The sequence below is a fragment of the Blennius ocellaris genome (assembly GCF_963422515.1).
Source record: "Blennius ocellaris genome assembly, chromosome: 13".
Taxonomy (NCBI): domain Eukaryota; kingdom Metazoa; phylum Chordata; class Actinopteri; order Blenniiformes; family Blenniidae; genus Blennius; species Blennius ocellaris.
Genome location: NC_137662.1, coordinates 3,706,101 through 3,722,807, shown reverse-complemented (window position 1 = coordinate 3,722,807; position 16,707 = coordinate 3,706,101). Strand labels below are relative to the sequence as shown.

The 16,707-nt window shown below is 44.3% G+C and overlaps 1 protein-coding gene across 1 annotated transcript in view; it reads left to right on the top strand.

Moving 5' to 3' along the window:
* Positions 1-688: 688 nt before the first annotated feature.
* The window catches only part of wdpcp (WD repeat containing planar cell polarity effector), an 80,809-nt gene continuing 64,790 nt past the window's right edge, over positions 689-16,707 (top strand). Inside the window, exons 1-4 of the mRNA XM_080507197.1 lie at positions 689-816; positions 8,062-8,146; positions 12,036-12,080; positions 16,199-16,249. Coding sequence (XP_080363323.1) covers positions 724-816; positions 8,062-8,146; positions 12,036-12,080; positions 16,199-16,249 — 274 coding nt within the window. The 5' untranslated portion in view covers positions 689-723. The remainder of the gene's footprint in view (positions 817-8,061; positions 8,147-12,035; positions 12,081-16,198; positions 16,250-16,707) is intronic.

The window sequence follows — 16,707 nt, the reverse complement described above, 5'->3', positions numbered from 1 at the left end:
GCAGACGAGACAAAGAGTGAGAGGAGTAAAAAAAAAAAATGCCAGACACAGGGAGCGAGAGAGCGAAAGCTGGCAGACTGGGTCAGGAAGCTTAATGCACTTCTAATAGGAGGTCCTTCAGAGAAACCTGTGAGACAAGAAGAAGGGAAGAGAGATAAAAGTGTGGGACAAGTGCGCAAACGGATGAGGTGGTGCAGGTACGCAAGGAGAAGAGGCGTGATGAGAAAGGTGAAGAGGTAAAGCTGACAAATTTACCCACCGCCGCGGAGGTGAGAGTGGAAGCGATGGTATGCGTCTGATGTCTGCAGCAGGTTTGTCTGTTATTTGTGGGCGGAGGAATGAGAGCAGGCTGTGATGGCCTTGTGTCAGTCACCCTGTGGCAGCTCTTTAACCCTGTAGTTTATCACATCACTTCTCTCGCAGTGATGGGACCACTGCCCCGGCTGACAGCACCGCCTCTGGCTTGAGAGAGAGAGAGTGTGTGTGTGTGTGTGTGTGTGTGTGTGTGTGTGTGTGTGTGTGTGTGTGTGTGTGTGTGTGTGTGTGTGTGTGTGTGTGTGTGTGTGTGTGTGTGTGTGTGTGTGTGTGTGTGTGTGTGTGTGTGTGTGTGTGTGTGTGTGTGTGTGTGTGTGTGTGTGTGTGTGTGTGAGAAAAAGTGAAGGGAACATGGTGAGAAAGCCAGAGCACACCTGTGAGAGAGGATTGTTCAGATGTCAAGGCAAAATGTCTGGAAGCCCTCCTTCCATTTTCAGAGCCCCGGTCTTGCTCTCGGTTCCAGTTTGGCTCCAGACGCTGAGACGCTGCAGGCGACCACAGGTTTGGTTGTAATGTCACATCTTTTCTGTGAGCGTCTTTTAATAACACGTCACTGAAATGACCCTTTTGAACAGATAATTTCTGATAATTGCAATAATCACTCAAGACTCTATAATGCTTAAAGGGAAACCTTTTCCACTCCCCCCCCCCCCCCCCCCCCCCCCCACACACACACACACACTTCATTTTCCAAATTCTTACACTCCTCATAAGTCGATTTTCAGGATTCATAGCTTAAAAAAAAAGTAGAACATGCTTATTTGTCATGTTGGCCTTCATATAGCATCTCGGGTCATCTGCCGTCTGAAGCAAGCCACTTCACCTTTGACCCATTAACCCTTTAATGCCCTCTAACACATACGCATTCCTGCCTTTAGATCTCGATTAAATGGATTGTCTTGGTCTGTGGTAATCCACAACAACAGACACAGGTAAAGGGTAAAATGTGTACATGTGACTCTAAAGGGAGACATAAATGTTGTCAACGATTATAAAAAGACAAACCCAGTTCTTGATATTGATAATGTTTTTTTTATATAAATATATAATTTTATTTCTGGTTACCTTCCATGACATTCAAGGACACCTGGAGGGGGAAAATATAGCTTAGTAAACCGCCAATCAACCCGACAAATCAAAATATACCATGTTGGTTCAAGCAGGTGGAGGGGCGGGGATTCTGGAGTTGGGGGTCACAACTGCTGAGCGTCGTACTCGTTCACTCCTATTTTACCCGTCTTTCTCCTGGATATCATGGTGTTTTGGCGGCTCCCCTCCGAGGTTGCCACGGTGGATCATGTGATCTCAATGTTTGATTTGGAACGGGTTTTACGCCCGACGTCCCTCTTGGTGCCGTATGAGCAGTGTGGGAACGAGGAGCTTTTACTCAAGGACTCACAGGAGCGCAAACGTGTGGTTATGAGTGCACTCCCTGATGCTGCCCCGTTCAGCTCTTCCAATGTGTTGCCCCACAGCAAACATATTGGGGTTTGAATCCCAGAGAGAGGCCCTGTGGGGAATTGGCATGATCTCTTTTGAATTTTCAATGGGGAAAATGGGGGAAAGTCTTTTGTTTTTACTATTTTTAAACATGTGTGGCTTCATCCACCAAATCCAAGACAAAGAAATGGATTTTTAAGTCCTTGTTTTGTATTTGGTTTTTAAATATGTACTTTTTTGTGTTGACAACATCTACATTTGTTGATAGATTCAAGCACAAACCTTCCATTAGGTCATACTAGCTTGTGTCCTGGTGGTTCCTGATTGTCGGAGGCTGCGGCTCCCGTTTGTAGAAAAGGTCGTCTCTTCAATCTGCATGTTGGCGCCTCAATCCCCCAGGAGATGAAAGGGAGGATGTACAGGATAGGAAAAGAAGTCCGACCACAAATACTGAGTGATATTTCTGTCAGGTAAACACACCCGTATGCACTCGGAACACATGAAGAACAAAAAGCTGTGTGTTAGCTTAAATAAATATCCGAGTTCACAGTGCTGAGAGCAACGAGGAGTCAGGAAGGCTTTCCTCCTCCTGAGAAAACCAGCCCCAAATAAATATTTACGTGAACTTCTGCCTCTCGCTTTCTCCGCGTCTCCCTCATGTACACAGATTATCCCAGCGCACTTCTGCAAAGACTCCTTTCTGTTGCTCTTTGCTCACGTGCCCTCGCACTCGGTAACCACCCGGAGGGGGACGGAGAACGAAGAGTGGAGGAAGAGACGCCGAGAGCAGACAAGGTCGTACTTCCTGTGGACTGCCTTTGAAAGGAGAGGGCTGTGTTTTCCCTCCTGGCCTTTGATGTTAAAGCATTCTCTTTAGCGGTGTAAAGACGGAGCTACAATAACCTCCACCCCGCACCACCCTCCCACCCCGCACCAAGCCCTCTGTACACTGACCGTACACCCCCACAACGCTCTGCGGGGGGGACAGGTAGCCCACAGCAACCCCAGCCAGAACGCAGAATGAGTGTGGCAGCTGTCCAGGACCTGTGCGGTAGATTTGTGTATTTGTTTACACACACACACACGCCGCCGTGCCTAAATGTGTTTCTCGGAAATTTTGTGGCAGAAAATATTCCACATCAAATCAGCAAACAAGCCCCCCGACGAACCTTTTGGAATTGCTTCATGTTTGATTAGGTGTTTTTTTTAATCACACCTATCTACTTGTGTGCAACATTTTTAGGGTTTGATTTATGTATTTAAGCCTTTGAAGATATCCGACACCACCACAAAATGGTTGGTCCAAAGTTCAGCTTGTGGGAAATTAGAGAAAGGGAACATCTCGTCACTGAATCACTGTGGAAACTTGGATTCTTCCTATTATAGCTGCATCTAATTGGACTTTCTCGGCATCTACCAGCTTTTATGTAACTTCAAAGAAATGTCCAAAATGAATTCAAGTGAATTGAACTGGGCTCTCAGATGTCGGCCTGTGTGGAGAGTAAAGTTTCTCCATGGAGCTTCTGTGTACATGTTTGTCTGCTGCACATTTCAATAGACTCTTCATTGTTTAGCAATCATTTGAATAGAAATGTCCAGGATGCTCTCAGTGTAAAATCAGGGCTAATGTGAAAAATAATAATTCCTGATAATACATTTTGCCCTCTTCGAAAAGTAAAGGTGATGCAACGTCTTCACTAAACTTTGAGAGTCATTTTGTATATTTCTACCCAACGTGACTGAAAGTCAATAGATTGATGCATGATTGCTAATACAGTAACATATATTATGCAGAATGTAGATAAGAACTGCTTAGAAAAGTAAATATTTTACACGTACAGAAGAAGATGCTGACACCGTTGAAGTACTCAGTCTAAATCGTAGTTATGAAGTACATCACAAATGTTTTTTGTAGTCAAATTAAACATGTGAAGAAGAGAGTGTAAGCAGGACGGAGCGGGTGGAGACGGGTGTCAACGCTGATGAATAGCAGCAAGAGTGAAAAGGGGAGGTTTACCAGAAAGCACAGGACCTGCTGTGGCGTGTGCCTGGGACACGGTGACGTCGTACTGTCAAATTGAAGTTCAGAGAGACGGCGAAGCTGAAGTGGTTTCGGGGTTTGGCTGAAGGAATCGGATATGGAGCTGCCAGGTACGAGGAAAACGGGAAGGCCTGCAAGAAGATTCATGGATGTGGCGACGACAGAGTGAGATAGAGATGATCCACGGTGGCGAGTCCTGCAGGGAGCAGCCGAAAAACGGAAGATTCACTTGGTAAACATGCCTGTGATGAGGCGGACTATTGACTCGTCTTCAGTTACTGTTTCGTTAGCGCACACAAGGCTATCTCGCTCTGAACAAACCCCGGTTATCTCGCTCAGATACATCTGTGTTGTGGCCACAGGGCTCGTAGACGCACACGACTCCCTTGTCCAACCGCACACTCGCTCATTTTCTGTATCTCCAGCAGCCTCCTTGTTCCTTCTCTCTTTCCCCGAGACCTCGACAGCTCCTCAGAGCGAGGTCTCAACAACTGCCGGGCAGCCCAGACTGCCAATAATGGAATGAAAGCTGGCTGGAATGAGGTTTTCCTCTCAAAAAGGCTGACTACTTCTAAAAAAAAAAAAAAAAAGGAAAAAGAGAGAGAGCAGGTTAGGAGGATGAAAGAATCCTGTTATGTCAGGAAACTCGTTACGCTGTCGCTGCTGTGCCATGCTAGCCCCAGCGTTTCCATGGCACCCAGTGTTATCGTTGCGTATTTTTTTTCTCGGGACTTGTAGTTTTGGGGGTTGAGAGGCAAAATAAGATTAAAAAAAAAAAATTTTCCTCTCCCCGCTCCCTATACCAAGAGGAGCAAGAGGTTGAAGATAAGAGAGAGTTGCCTCTCAGCTTTAATGAGAGCAAAAAGCAGAAGGGAGAACATTTACTGCACTGATGGGGGGGAAATTACACCCGGCGCAGCAGTCCTGCTACACCTCTGCCACACCATGTGGAGAATCCTGCTCATGGATCCTAATCTCATCTTCATCCCCACTGCAGTGTCAGTCTGCATCACATCTGTTTAACTCTGCACCCATGGGCCAGTTTATTAGGAACGTTTGCACACTGCACTGCCATGTGATATATATACATATTACTGACTTTATACTGGCACAAAGTCTGCCTGCACAAAGGAAACGCTGCTTAATGTTGCTTCAGTTTACAGTGCTGTTAAGCTGTGCTTTATATGAGTGTTTCTAATATTTGGGGCCACCTAATTTACATACAATTAAAGTAGCTGCATTTTAGTCTTTTCTTAAGCTGAAAACTGTATTTCCTTATAATTCCCCAGCTTTAAGAAATCCTCTCTTTCAAACAGTGCCGGGTGTTTATAATTCAAAAAACTAGAACATGCTGACCTGACAGAGACACATACTAGTAATTACAGTTGTAAACCTAACAGTAAAAACTTTGTTGTTTTTTGGGTTGTTTTTTTTCACAGCTTCAATAGATGAAGCTTTCTAATCAAAGTTCAGTTTGATGCAATTCATTTGGAAAGGAGTGTCAAGCCTATGATTCATGCTGCAATCTGACCCAACCACCAAACAAATTGTGAAAATTTCAAAGACAACATTGATTTAATAAAAACAAAAAACAAACAGCACATTTTTAATAAGGAGCAGACGCCACAACACTGAGACCCCAGCTGAGATATTGGTGATGCTGCCATGAAGGCGATCTGCCTCGTTACTACAAAACAGCTGAAGGAGAAGTTTTGATATTTCACTGTATTTTGCAGCAGATGACGTCATTAAAATTTACTTTATTCTGAGATTGCAGTCATTTCTGGTAGTAATTGATTGGTTTTACAAAAAAAACAACATTTTTATCACATGTACTCAGCGCCACAATAAATATAAAAGTTTAAATTGAAAGGTTATTTTGGTACTATTTTATTGGTGATGATGTTAATTGGGCTCTGAATGTGTATGACACCCCCAGAACAAAACAAATAAGTATGGTAAAAAAAAAAAATATATATATATATAACTCTGGAGTTAATAAAAAGTATACCTAATAATATTTTGTTAATATGCTTTATATCCTTACCGCCTGTATAAACACATACAATTTTATAGGAAAACAAATGATTGACTTCTTTGCTCATAACAGTCGATCAATTGTGTAAATACATCTCCAAACAGTTGAATATAATTGACTTTCAATTAAAATCGTGAAACTCATATACTTTTAAGAGTAATTCATATAAAGTTTATTTTATTTGTCACATATTTAGATTATAAATCAGAAAAAAAATCTGAAATATTGTGCAGAACAACAGAATGATTTTACATATTTGATTAAAAAAAAACCATCTGAGGCCATTATTATAATAATTATTCCATTATTGAGCTCCGTGTGTATTTCTGAAAGCTGTTGATAGTATTGGCGCTGTTATTGGCGGTCATGCTAACAGTGCTAAGTGGCGGGAGCTGCTGCTCTCCGCCGGGGTTGTCGTGGTAAAACTTGCAATACTTTATTGATTTCGTAGTGGGAAAATCTTTTATCACAGAAACATCAATACGCAGCCGGACAAAGCACAGTCAGGAGACTGCTGTCTCACTCACACACACATACTCACACACACACACACGCACACACACACACACACACACACACACACACACACACACACACACACACACACACACACACACACACACACACACACACACACACACACACACACACACACACACACACACACACACACACACAGAACAAAGTACGTCAGGCAGCGATACAGTACAATAGCAGCCCATCGATACTACAAGGGAGACCCCCTGCAGAGTGCAGTAGAAAGACGGCAGCAGCTTAACCCTCCAGGAGGAGAAGTTAACAGGCCGGAGAATAAAGTCTGCCATAATAAAGGAGGAGCAGCGGCCGCGGCGACGGCTGTCACACACTCTGCTCTGTGTTCATTAGCTGATATAAGGAATGCCGCCCGCTTTGTCTGAGCTGTCAGCTCCGGAGAGTGTGTCCGTCACTGCTCGCCTGGGAAGTGTGAATGCTCGCGCCCTAACCCATGACCTCCAACCAGTGTCAGTCTGAGTTCACGTCAGTGTCCGACAGGCTCCTCTGTCACTTCGCCATGAATCACTTTTGTTGGGGTTTTTTTTGTTGTTGTTTTTTTGTTACAATGTGAAACTATCACTGTTTGTATTCATTCGAAGTACTCCTTGTGTTCTACTTCGAGTGTCCTTTCAATATTCTGGCCGTGTTGCCTTTTCATGTAAAACAGCTCTGACATGTTGAGCAAGGCAGAGCTTTAAAAGTCACCCTCCTGAGTGGTATTACTAGAAATATAACATCGTCTCCCAGCAGGGGGGTGGTTATAGGACTTTCTTTCCTTATCCGTTGGAGTTTGGCCGTCTCTGCCTGCAGTTTTCATGTCCTCCCTATGTGTTCTCTTCAGTACGGTGAATAGCTCGCAGTCCCAATAAGTGCCGAATGAGGTCCGGGGTGACAATATGAATGTGTGACTGTTTGTGTGGCAACCACTCAGCTTTATCAGTCAATTCAATGATTCAAACTGATCAAATGATCTAATGCTTCATCAATTTTGTTTTATTGCCTATTAATAACAATAATAATAATAAAAGATCAAACTTATGGAGCACCTTTTTTATACACTCAAAGACGCTTGACACAGTGAAAATAAAAATGAATAATGAAAATGAAATAAGACTTTCTGGAAAAGCAAGTTTTAGCAGGTTGGTTTTCAGGGGTGTTTTAAAGTTCACTTATGAGTCTGTGTTCCTGATGGGTTGTGGGAGTGAGTTCCACCCTACATCCTATTGACATACAGCTGGGCTCGTTCAACGTTAAATCCTATTCCCACTGTTCCCGGACTGGGATTTGAACTCTGCATGTTGCCGTTAACACCAGGCAACAGACAGAATGTACCCTGTGGTGTCCATCACTGGTGAGAAGAAATCCTAGGAGAAAAAAACAAAAACACAGGCACAGGTAGAACATGCAACACAGAAAGGATTTGTTCAGGGTTTCTTGATAACTCCTCCAAACTCAGGCTTCCCATAGTTCCTTGCTTCTCTTTGCTCAGGCCGCCTCCCTCAGTGTGGCCTGGGTCGTCCTACGTCTGCATGTCGGTCGTGCTTCGCTTGACCCTTTCCACATAAACTGGCCCGTCTGTTATCTCTCGTGTCGTCTCGTGAAGATATTCATCTGAAGTCATGTTTGGTCTGCCCCGTGTCTCTTTCTCAATCTTTCACTCAATTCTGTCTCTCGCCCTCGTCTTTCTCGGCAGACTCGGGTTACGCGCCGCCGTCTGATGGCGTTCTGCCTGGCTGAGCTGCACTTGTGGTCCACCAAGAGCTCACTCCAAGTCAAAGGTACCACTTATCACCCAGTTCCATCTCCCTGCCTCCTCTCACCCTGGCACTTTCTGTCATCGCTCACTCTGCCTCTACACCTTCTCCCCACCTCGCCTGTGTCTGCTTCAACAATCCGACTCAAGTCGACATCAATTTTCACCTCGTCTGTTCTCACTTTCTCCGGCTTTCTCTTTATTGTGCTATTGCTCACATTCCTTTTATTGTTGTGCCCTTGTTAAACTGTCCTGCTACTTTGTTTAAAGTGCACCAAAGCATGATGACGCACACATTGTAGGACCACACATGTTTCGTCTCCACCTTTCTGAGTGAAGGATTAAACATTTTTAATAATAGTTTGGTTTTTTTATTTTACTTGTGCAAATCTTTGGTAATGTCCTCACCCGGAGGACATCTGGTGGAAATGCTGTTACTGCCCATGCGCGCTGCGGCCCTAGTACATAGTTCTTCTGCATGTAGATGGACAATAACAACGTTTTCCTCCAGAGTGTCACGGCTCCCAGTCCATATTCTCCTTGGGATTCTGTAGTTTTATTTTGACAGCCACTGTAATAACAATCCAACTTGGTCGCGTGACCATACGGATGTGTGTGAACTCCAATTATGAACGTTTACACCAGGTGTGTGGTTAGAAAAACAACCAACAGCAGCCACTAGTGGGACTTTCCTGCAACAAAATTGCAAAAACGTCGTCGTCGTTTAAAAGGAGTCTCATTTTGACATCGCCAGAGGAGGTAAAGTCTCGCTCTTCCCACCCCCTTGATCTCTGCTGGACTCACAGGGTTTTCGACCCACTGACCTCATTAGCGCAAATCATGATATAGTAAATATTGTATGTAAAGTTATACTCTTATACATTTATATACATAGTGTGATTAAATGAATGGTGGTAATGCTGCTATGCTGAAATATGGCTGCCTATACTTTGATGTTATTGTTGAGGAGGGAATAAAGGAGGAGACTGATCAAGAGCATCTTATTTTGTCGTCGTGTTTCTTCAAAAGTGCTGACCGGGCGTAAGGGAGGGATTTTGTGCCCTCAACTTTCACTTTAGAAGGACCTTGAACCCCCCCCCCCCACACACACACACACACTTGTCAAAGTGATCATCATCCAAGTTCGACTTTTCCGCCACTTTCCGTGTGATTCCCCCCGCTCGCCATCTATCAGTCCATCTCCTCTGTCAGACGGAAATGCTCTGTTTCTCCATTTTCTTGTTTTCTCCTCCTTTCCATTCTGTCTTGTCTTTCACAGTCTGCTGAGCTCCAGACGGAGATAGCGTCTCTCCGAGTGTGTCTGTGTATGAATGTGTGTGTGTGTACATACACAAAGGGACCAGGAGGCGTATATCCAAGGTGACGATGACATATCCCTATTTGTTTGTTGTTTTTCTCCCCCCCCCCCCCCCCCCCCCCCCCCGCTGTGTGTGCTTGTTGCTATCTCAGAAGAACGTGGACGGATACATCCGAGGGAAGAAACCTGGTTGCTGAGGTGTGACGCGTGCTATCACAACCCTCCTTACATCACATACGACCACGAAAACAAAAAGAATATACTTAATGAAAAGTGTTGTTGCTGCACAAGGAGAGCTCGCGGGAGATATTGCAGTCGTCATTCGTTGCACAGATTTTTAAACGAAGATGCAGATTTAACCTGTTGATCTGGCTTGTGCTTTAAATCTGGTGATTTTTTTTTGTGTGCCAAAACACTGACATTTTCTCAGAGCCGTCAGCATTTAGATGAAATTGTGAGTTATGGAGGAAACCGTAAGAGTGACTAAAGAAGCCATTTTTCTTGGCTTCATATGTTAAACCTAAGGATAGATGAAAAAGGGTAGAATTTGATATGTACAAACTAAAGTTGAGTTGCAAGTGTTGAGGACAATCCTCAGGTAAGAACGGCACTCGGAGCCACGGAAACCCTTCTTTTTGAAAAGTTTGAAAAGTTACAGGGAAAACGTACCTTTTCTGAAACGCTCTGACTCCGTCTCCTTGGAAACGGGGAAATTGCAACTTTTGTGAAACGCCCCAACTTTGTCTTCTGGGAAACGGCGGACTTTTGTCAAGTCAAGAAAACATTGTTTATTGATTAAGGGGAAATTAAAGCAGCACAGTGAGTGGTTAATGGTCATGTGAAAGCCTCACAAAACCATATAATCTTAGAAACACCATAGGAGCATAGAGAAACTTTTGCTACTGCCCAGGCACATCACGGCTGTAGTAAATAGTTTATTTGCTCCTGGCCTGGCGTACCAACCACATCATTCTCATTTTCTACCGTTCCCATGTGAACAGATGTCGTTTTCAACATCTTACCATGTAACGAGAAACGTTGCATCGTTCACTTGAAGCGTTATGTAAACGGGGTCTGAGGGAGCGTCAAAGATCACATGAAGGGCCCACGGCTTTGCCTGGCTGTTGCTTATATATGATGATCAGAGTGGGTGTGTCTGTGAGCGTTTCACTCCACTGTGGGTCGTCTCTGTCAGCAGTTTCTCACATAATGAATTTAGTAAAAGATAGACGGACATTATCATTTTATCTCGTGACACTGTCAATGCACTGAAGTCATTACAGATCTATGCTCGCAGTGTTTCCATGTTATTTATGGATTCATACGGTAGTTGTATCCTCCTTTATTCTATTATCCTTGATATGATTTTGTCTCTTCAATGAGCAAGAAAAAGTCCCAAAATGTCCCACCACACAAACCCTACTGCCACATGTTCACAAAATGGTTGGTGTTATTTTTTTATTGTAAAGAGTCTTCGAATTAAATACTTCAAAAACTAGTTTTGGGATCTTTATCATTATTTTCATTTTGTATTATTTAAAAAAAGCTTGAAGCTTCATCTTCTAACATTGTGACGACTGCAGTTTTCATTTCTTTCACTTCTCAATCTCATGCCGCAACCTTTCCTGGTCGCCTTCTGCCTGCGCGTCTGGTCCTTTTATGGTATGTTGTCATGTTTTGTCTAATTCCTATTTCAGGAAATGATGAAGGTTGGAATGTTAGTGTGACAACTTACCCAGCGCCCAATGTGGACCTTTCAGTCGTACACAGTAACAGACACTAAAGGTGGTCAGTGCGGCAGCTCCTGCAGGTACCGGCTCTGTGTGTGTGTGTGTGTGTGTGTGTGTGTGTGTGTGTGTGTGTGTGTGTGTGTGTGTGTGTGTGTGTGTGTGTGTGTGTGTGTGTGTGTGTGTGTGTGTGTGTGTGTGTGTGTGTGTGTGTGTGTGTGTGTGTGTGTGTGTGTGTGTGTGTGTGTCATCAGCTCCCCTGTTGTATCAGTGTGACCTGGCCTCAGGAGCAGCAGCAGCAGAGGGAGCAACAGACGTGGAGCGATAAAGAAACGATGTGTTGTGCGAATCTGAGACCGGCTGCTTATGGTTTTGGGGCCTGCAGGAATAACACTAAAAATGTCTCGGCTCAGCAGTTTGTGTGTGTATGTGTGTGTGTGTGTGTGTGTGTGTGTGTGTGTGTGTGTGTCAGTCACATGTTTCTACCTGCTGACTCCATCTATCTGCTTTCTAAATGTATACGTTGCATGGGAGGTAAATCAGCGTTTGTCCCTCAGGAGGGATGGGTTAAGGCACACTCCTGTCTTTATTAATACCCCTCAGCACCCTCTTCCTCCATTCTGGCTCGGACCCCCCCCCCCCCCTCCTCCTCCTCCTCCTCCTCCTCCTCCTCCTCCACAGGGTCTTATCTAAACTGTGGTGCTGGCAGACGGGACAGGCCACTGGCTGATAGCGATTGTTTATCCCACGGTGCGAAATTGCTGATCTGTCTTCTGCTTTTCTTGACAGCAAGATGTTCATCTCTCTCTCTTTCTCTCTCTCTCTCTCTCTCTCTCTCTCTCTCTCGCTCTCTCTCTCTCGCCCCACAGATACCGATATTGGCACCTATCAGTACTACGATAAAGGAGAGCCAGGTAAATAGTGTTTATATTGGATGTCTGTTTGTCTTTAAGATAAGTTGCATTTGCCTTGTTTTTTGGGACGTATGTGATTTCCCTATATAGGGAGAAGGGCTTTCCGCTGCCTCCTCACACACAGATTATTGGCCCTGCATGTTCTGGTGGACTCACACCGGTTAACCACACATGCACTTGTCCACACAGAGGCTATTAGTATGTAGGGTTTGCAGCCTAAAACCTTCTATACACATGCACACGTCACACACCCACACATGCTCGCAGGTTATTAGGCCTCCGCGGTTCTATCTCTTACACTCCCTGTGTTCCTGTTGACCCGGGGTCCTGCCACACAGCGATAGGAAAACTAAACTGTTGACTTTCTCCTGGATCACATAGCAAGAGGCCCCATGCAGTCCAGCCTCACATTGCCCGAGGCCAGGCGGCTTGCCTTACCATCAGGAAGTGCTCAAATCACTCCCCCGCTGTCCCCACAGCCTCAGGATGAGCTTCCTTATCCACCACTGTTTTTCCTTTTTTACATTTTTTTTTTTTTTTTTTTTATAATTTTATGTCTGTGTGTCACTTCGCATGCACCCTCAATTCCATAAAGGTTAGAGACAATGTATAAGTAGTGTACAAAACAGGACGTGATGACCTTTAAATTCAATAATCCACAATTGCATTCATTATGTAACAGACAACAAATTGAATGTTTGTGTGATTAGGACATGCCTTATATATTTAATATGACAAAATCTACAGGATGGCCATGGTCACGGTCATGTAACTCAATGTAAAGCGCCACGATGCATCAAGTGTTTGTTACTGGACTGTAGCTCAACACCTGGAGTCTTGAAATGTGAAGGTTTTACCTCAGAAAGGCTTTTGTCTGAAGCAAAGCTGCGGTTCAACCGTTCTAAATTCTTGTGTACCGATGGTAGCCTCCCAACGCGGCGGCTGCCCATGACAGCAACGCTACTGTAACTACATAGAATCATGATGTTGGAACTCCGTTGATTCATAGTTCATCACGGGGCCGATGCAATGTGCAGGGTGCTCCGACAGTGATTTCTGCTTTTCAGTCCAGTGTTGCATGTGTCTGAAGATCACCATCCTTCAATGTGTTACTTTTGACCTTGAACTCTTGCATACAAAAGTTTTTTTTTCTTTTCTCTTTTTGCAGATTCACAACAATATACCTTTTATTAAGAACTAAGGTTGTGTAATTTACATTGTATTATACGGTTTGGCCTGGAAACACTCTCTGGAAGTGCTCCTGTTGTCGTCAGTATTAGTGAAATAGTCTTTTTTCTTGCCCTCGCCCCAATCTATTTATGTGTTGCCACAGTTAGAAGTTTTAAATATCGATCACATTGTTTTGTGGGATATGATTTAGGTTTATTGCACATGGACTGAGATATTCCAAACCCTTTGTCATTTTTTCCTTGTAAGTCATGCAAATTAAAATTACATTACATCAAAGTTTTTCAATATATCAAGAGATCTGAATTTTTTTTTAAATGAACCAAAGACCATATTTATCTTGATTAAAAATGTTTTGATTGGTTAAAAGTTGGAAATAGCAGTGTGGAAATAGGTGACAGAACAGTTAAATTAATTAATTAGATTTGATTATATGAAAGTAGAGCAGTGTGGGTATATGCTGATAGCTCATAATGGCACACAGGTTATGTAAAAGCTCTTTCACTGTCAAAATAAACAATATCCAGGATAAACACCATTGGGATGTTTTTACTTAAAGTCTGTTGAACAGAATTAAATTGACCATCTCATCGATGTGTACCTCAAACCTACTCTACAGATTTTGGGAAGCAAAAGATTGAATGGTTCAGTTTTGACGCTCTCAACACGGGGAACTCAAATCCTTGTTGTGTTCACAAAGCTGTGTATTTTCTAATTTCCAATTATCGTCCCCACTTTGGTGTTCTGCCTGTCCGATACTGTCCATTCCTCTTTCACAAAGTCCCTCATCTTTGTTTCACGTCTCCTCTCCTGCACTGTATCTTTTGCTCCTATTCATATTTGTGTACAGTAAGCCCCCCCCCTCCTCTTTCTCATCGCCCCCTTCTCTCTCATCTGTGGCGGTGCCTTCTCTTTCATTGCAATCTTCAGTGGTGAGACGGTACTCTTGCTCCAAATCCTTTCATTTGGAGGATTACTAAAAGTGTGGCTTGATATCAGAGTGTAGGGAGGAGGAGAAGGAGCTGGGGAAAAAAAAACCCCGAGCACAATCACTCCAGAAGTATCACAACACTTTCACACAGTGGCGTAAAGATAATTCTGGGTCTTGATTCCATCACGTATACGGTCCATGTATGTTTTGCTTATGTTGTAGGCTGATTGTGAACATGCTTAACCTTTGTACATGAAGTCCGCATGTGATCTCGACGCGTGAATTTTGAAACGGGTTATATAGTGTGTAACGCCTCAGCATCCGAAAATGTTCACTTTAACGATCCTGATTCAATGTGTGCATTTGTTTTCTTAACATGTGACATCTAAAGTTCTGACTATTAGACTTTCAGTTTGTCCACTTTGTTTGTGATCATTTATTGTATTTTTGTGCCTCTGACTTCTGCCCTGTTCTGACCAGCTGTGAAAATAACTCGGACCGTCGGTCAAATTGTTACGGATTAGCGGCGATTACTCACACTTTTGGGAAAATCTACAATTTTGAATTTGGGGTGAATTTGGGGTTGTTGCACCACATAACTTCTACTGGAAACTCCAGCTGGTGGACAACCAGCCAGCAAGATGAAGTTAGACATTTAATTCAATTCAACTTTATTTATGTAGCACCAAATACAACACAGTCATTTCTAGGTGCTAAGACACCCCCCCCCCCCCCCCCCCCCCTTTTGATGTTTGCATACAGTGTTAACCCTAAAACCTGAAAAGCCCCTCCACATGTGGTCCCAAGTGTTTTCACTCACAACACTATACGTCAAGTTGATGCCAGCCATGATGTGTGAATGGATGACTGATAATTAAAAGTCCGATTACCGTGTGCCATTCACAGACTTCATATTCACAGAGAACCCACTGAAAAGCATGTCGATGACTCCAGGTCCAGTTGAGTTTACAGACACGATGTGGTCCCCTTTTCCCCATCTTGCATCAACGGTCCCTCCCTCTCAGTGTGACGCTACTTTGACCTGGCTGACGACACCGCTGTCCTGTCGGCTTTCCCCTTCAGTCTCGCTTCCATCACAGACCACTCCTGACACTCGTCTCCATCCCCACCTCAAAGGTGGCGTAATTCACGTGCCATTTAGCCGGGATGCTGCATAAAATTGCATTACGTGTCACCTTGTGCTGGATGAGGGCCGTCCAGGTTCACCTTGACATCAACAGATCCCAACGAAGCAAGCTGGAGGACGGAAGTAAAGTGAGAGTGAACTGATGAAGCTGTTCATGTAAAGTGTCACTTTTCAAACAAAACCTTTGAAAGGATGGAGATCAAGATGCATTCATGTGTGGGTGAAACCGTGTGAGCATGCATCCAGGTGGTGAAGCGGCCTTTTCTGTTTGTGTGGAGTCTTTTTGTCAAATTGTTTTATTCATATTGCAACATGCTGACATGCTTTAAAAATCGGATATTTGCTCCAGTGAATCCCAGCTGTTTATTTGTAGCACGTTTACCTCGTGAAAGCTTGGATGTTATGTCCACAGGTGCCCACTAGAGGGAGACCCAGGCTCATTGGAGCGGCTCTGGGGGTCCCCAGCAGCCCAAAACACACACACACACACAAAAACCTCCCTCTACACCCCTCTACCCAGCCCCAGAGCGAGTGCCCATGTCTGGGCCTGTCTGGCCCTTCACCCCCTTATCTGATTAATACTACTAATCCTGGAGGTGTCCCTGCCTGCCAGTGAGGCGGGCCACCAGGCTGCCCACTCTCTTGCTCGGGGCGACCAGGCCACGGGGCACAGTTATGGGTTGCACTCTGCCAACATGGCCCCTCGGAGCTCAGGGGGTGCTGAGCTCTGTTTCTATTTTAACGGCATCATATAGACACGCCAGACTCATTTATCCCGCATGTAATTCAGACTTGAGTATAATGTCCAATCCTGTCCCTTTATTTTGGCCTCTTCTTTGTCTCCTCGCGCAGCCGCTTCCCTTGAGCAGAACTACTACAGTGAGAAACTCCACTTCTGTGAAGGTAAGTTTCCAGCAGAGAAACACAGTTGTGTTGTTAATATCCACCTCTAGTGTGTGTGTGTGTGTGTGTGCGTGCGTGCGTGTGTGTGTGGGCACAATGATCTTACCAATGGATGACCGTCTTCTTCCACTCAACTGTCCTACTTCCTTCATTTACACTCTCTCTCCCTCTCATTCCCCCTCCTTCCTTCTCTCTCTCTCTCTCTGGTTTCCACCCAGTAGTGGAATACAAACGTCCTTATCAGGAGACAAACACTCATCCCACTGCCTTCCCCTCCTCCTCCTTTCTCCCCCCCCCCCCCCCCCACCAGCACCATCACTACCATCATTTGCATGCATCTATTTACCTCCTCTTCCCGCTCATTCTTAATAGAGTGCCTCACTCCTTAATGGTGTGTTTCTGTTGAGATGAGAAGGGAGACTGTAAAATAAACAGATAGGGGAGTGATTGCATGCACC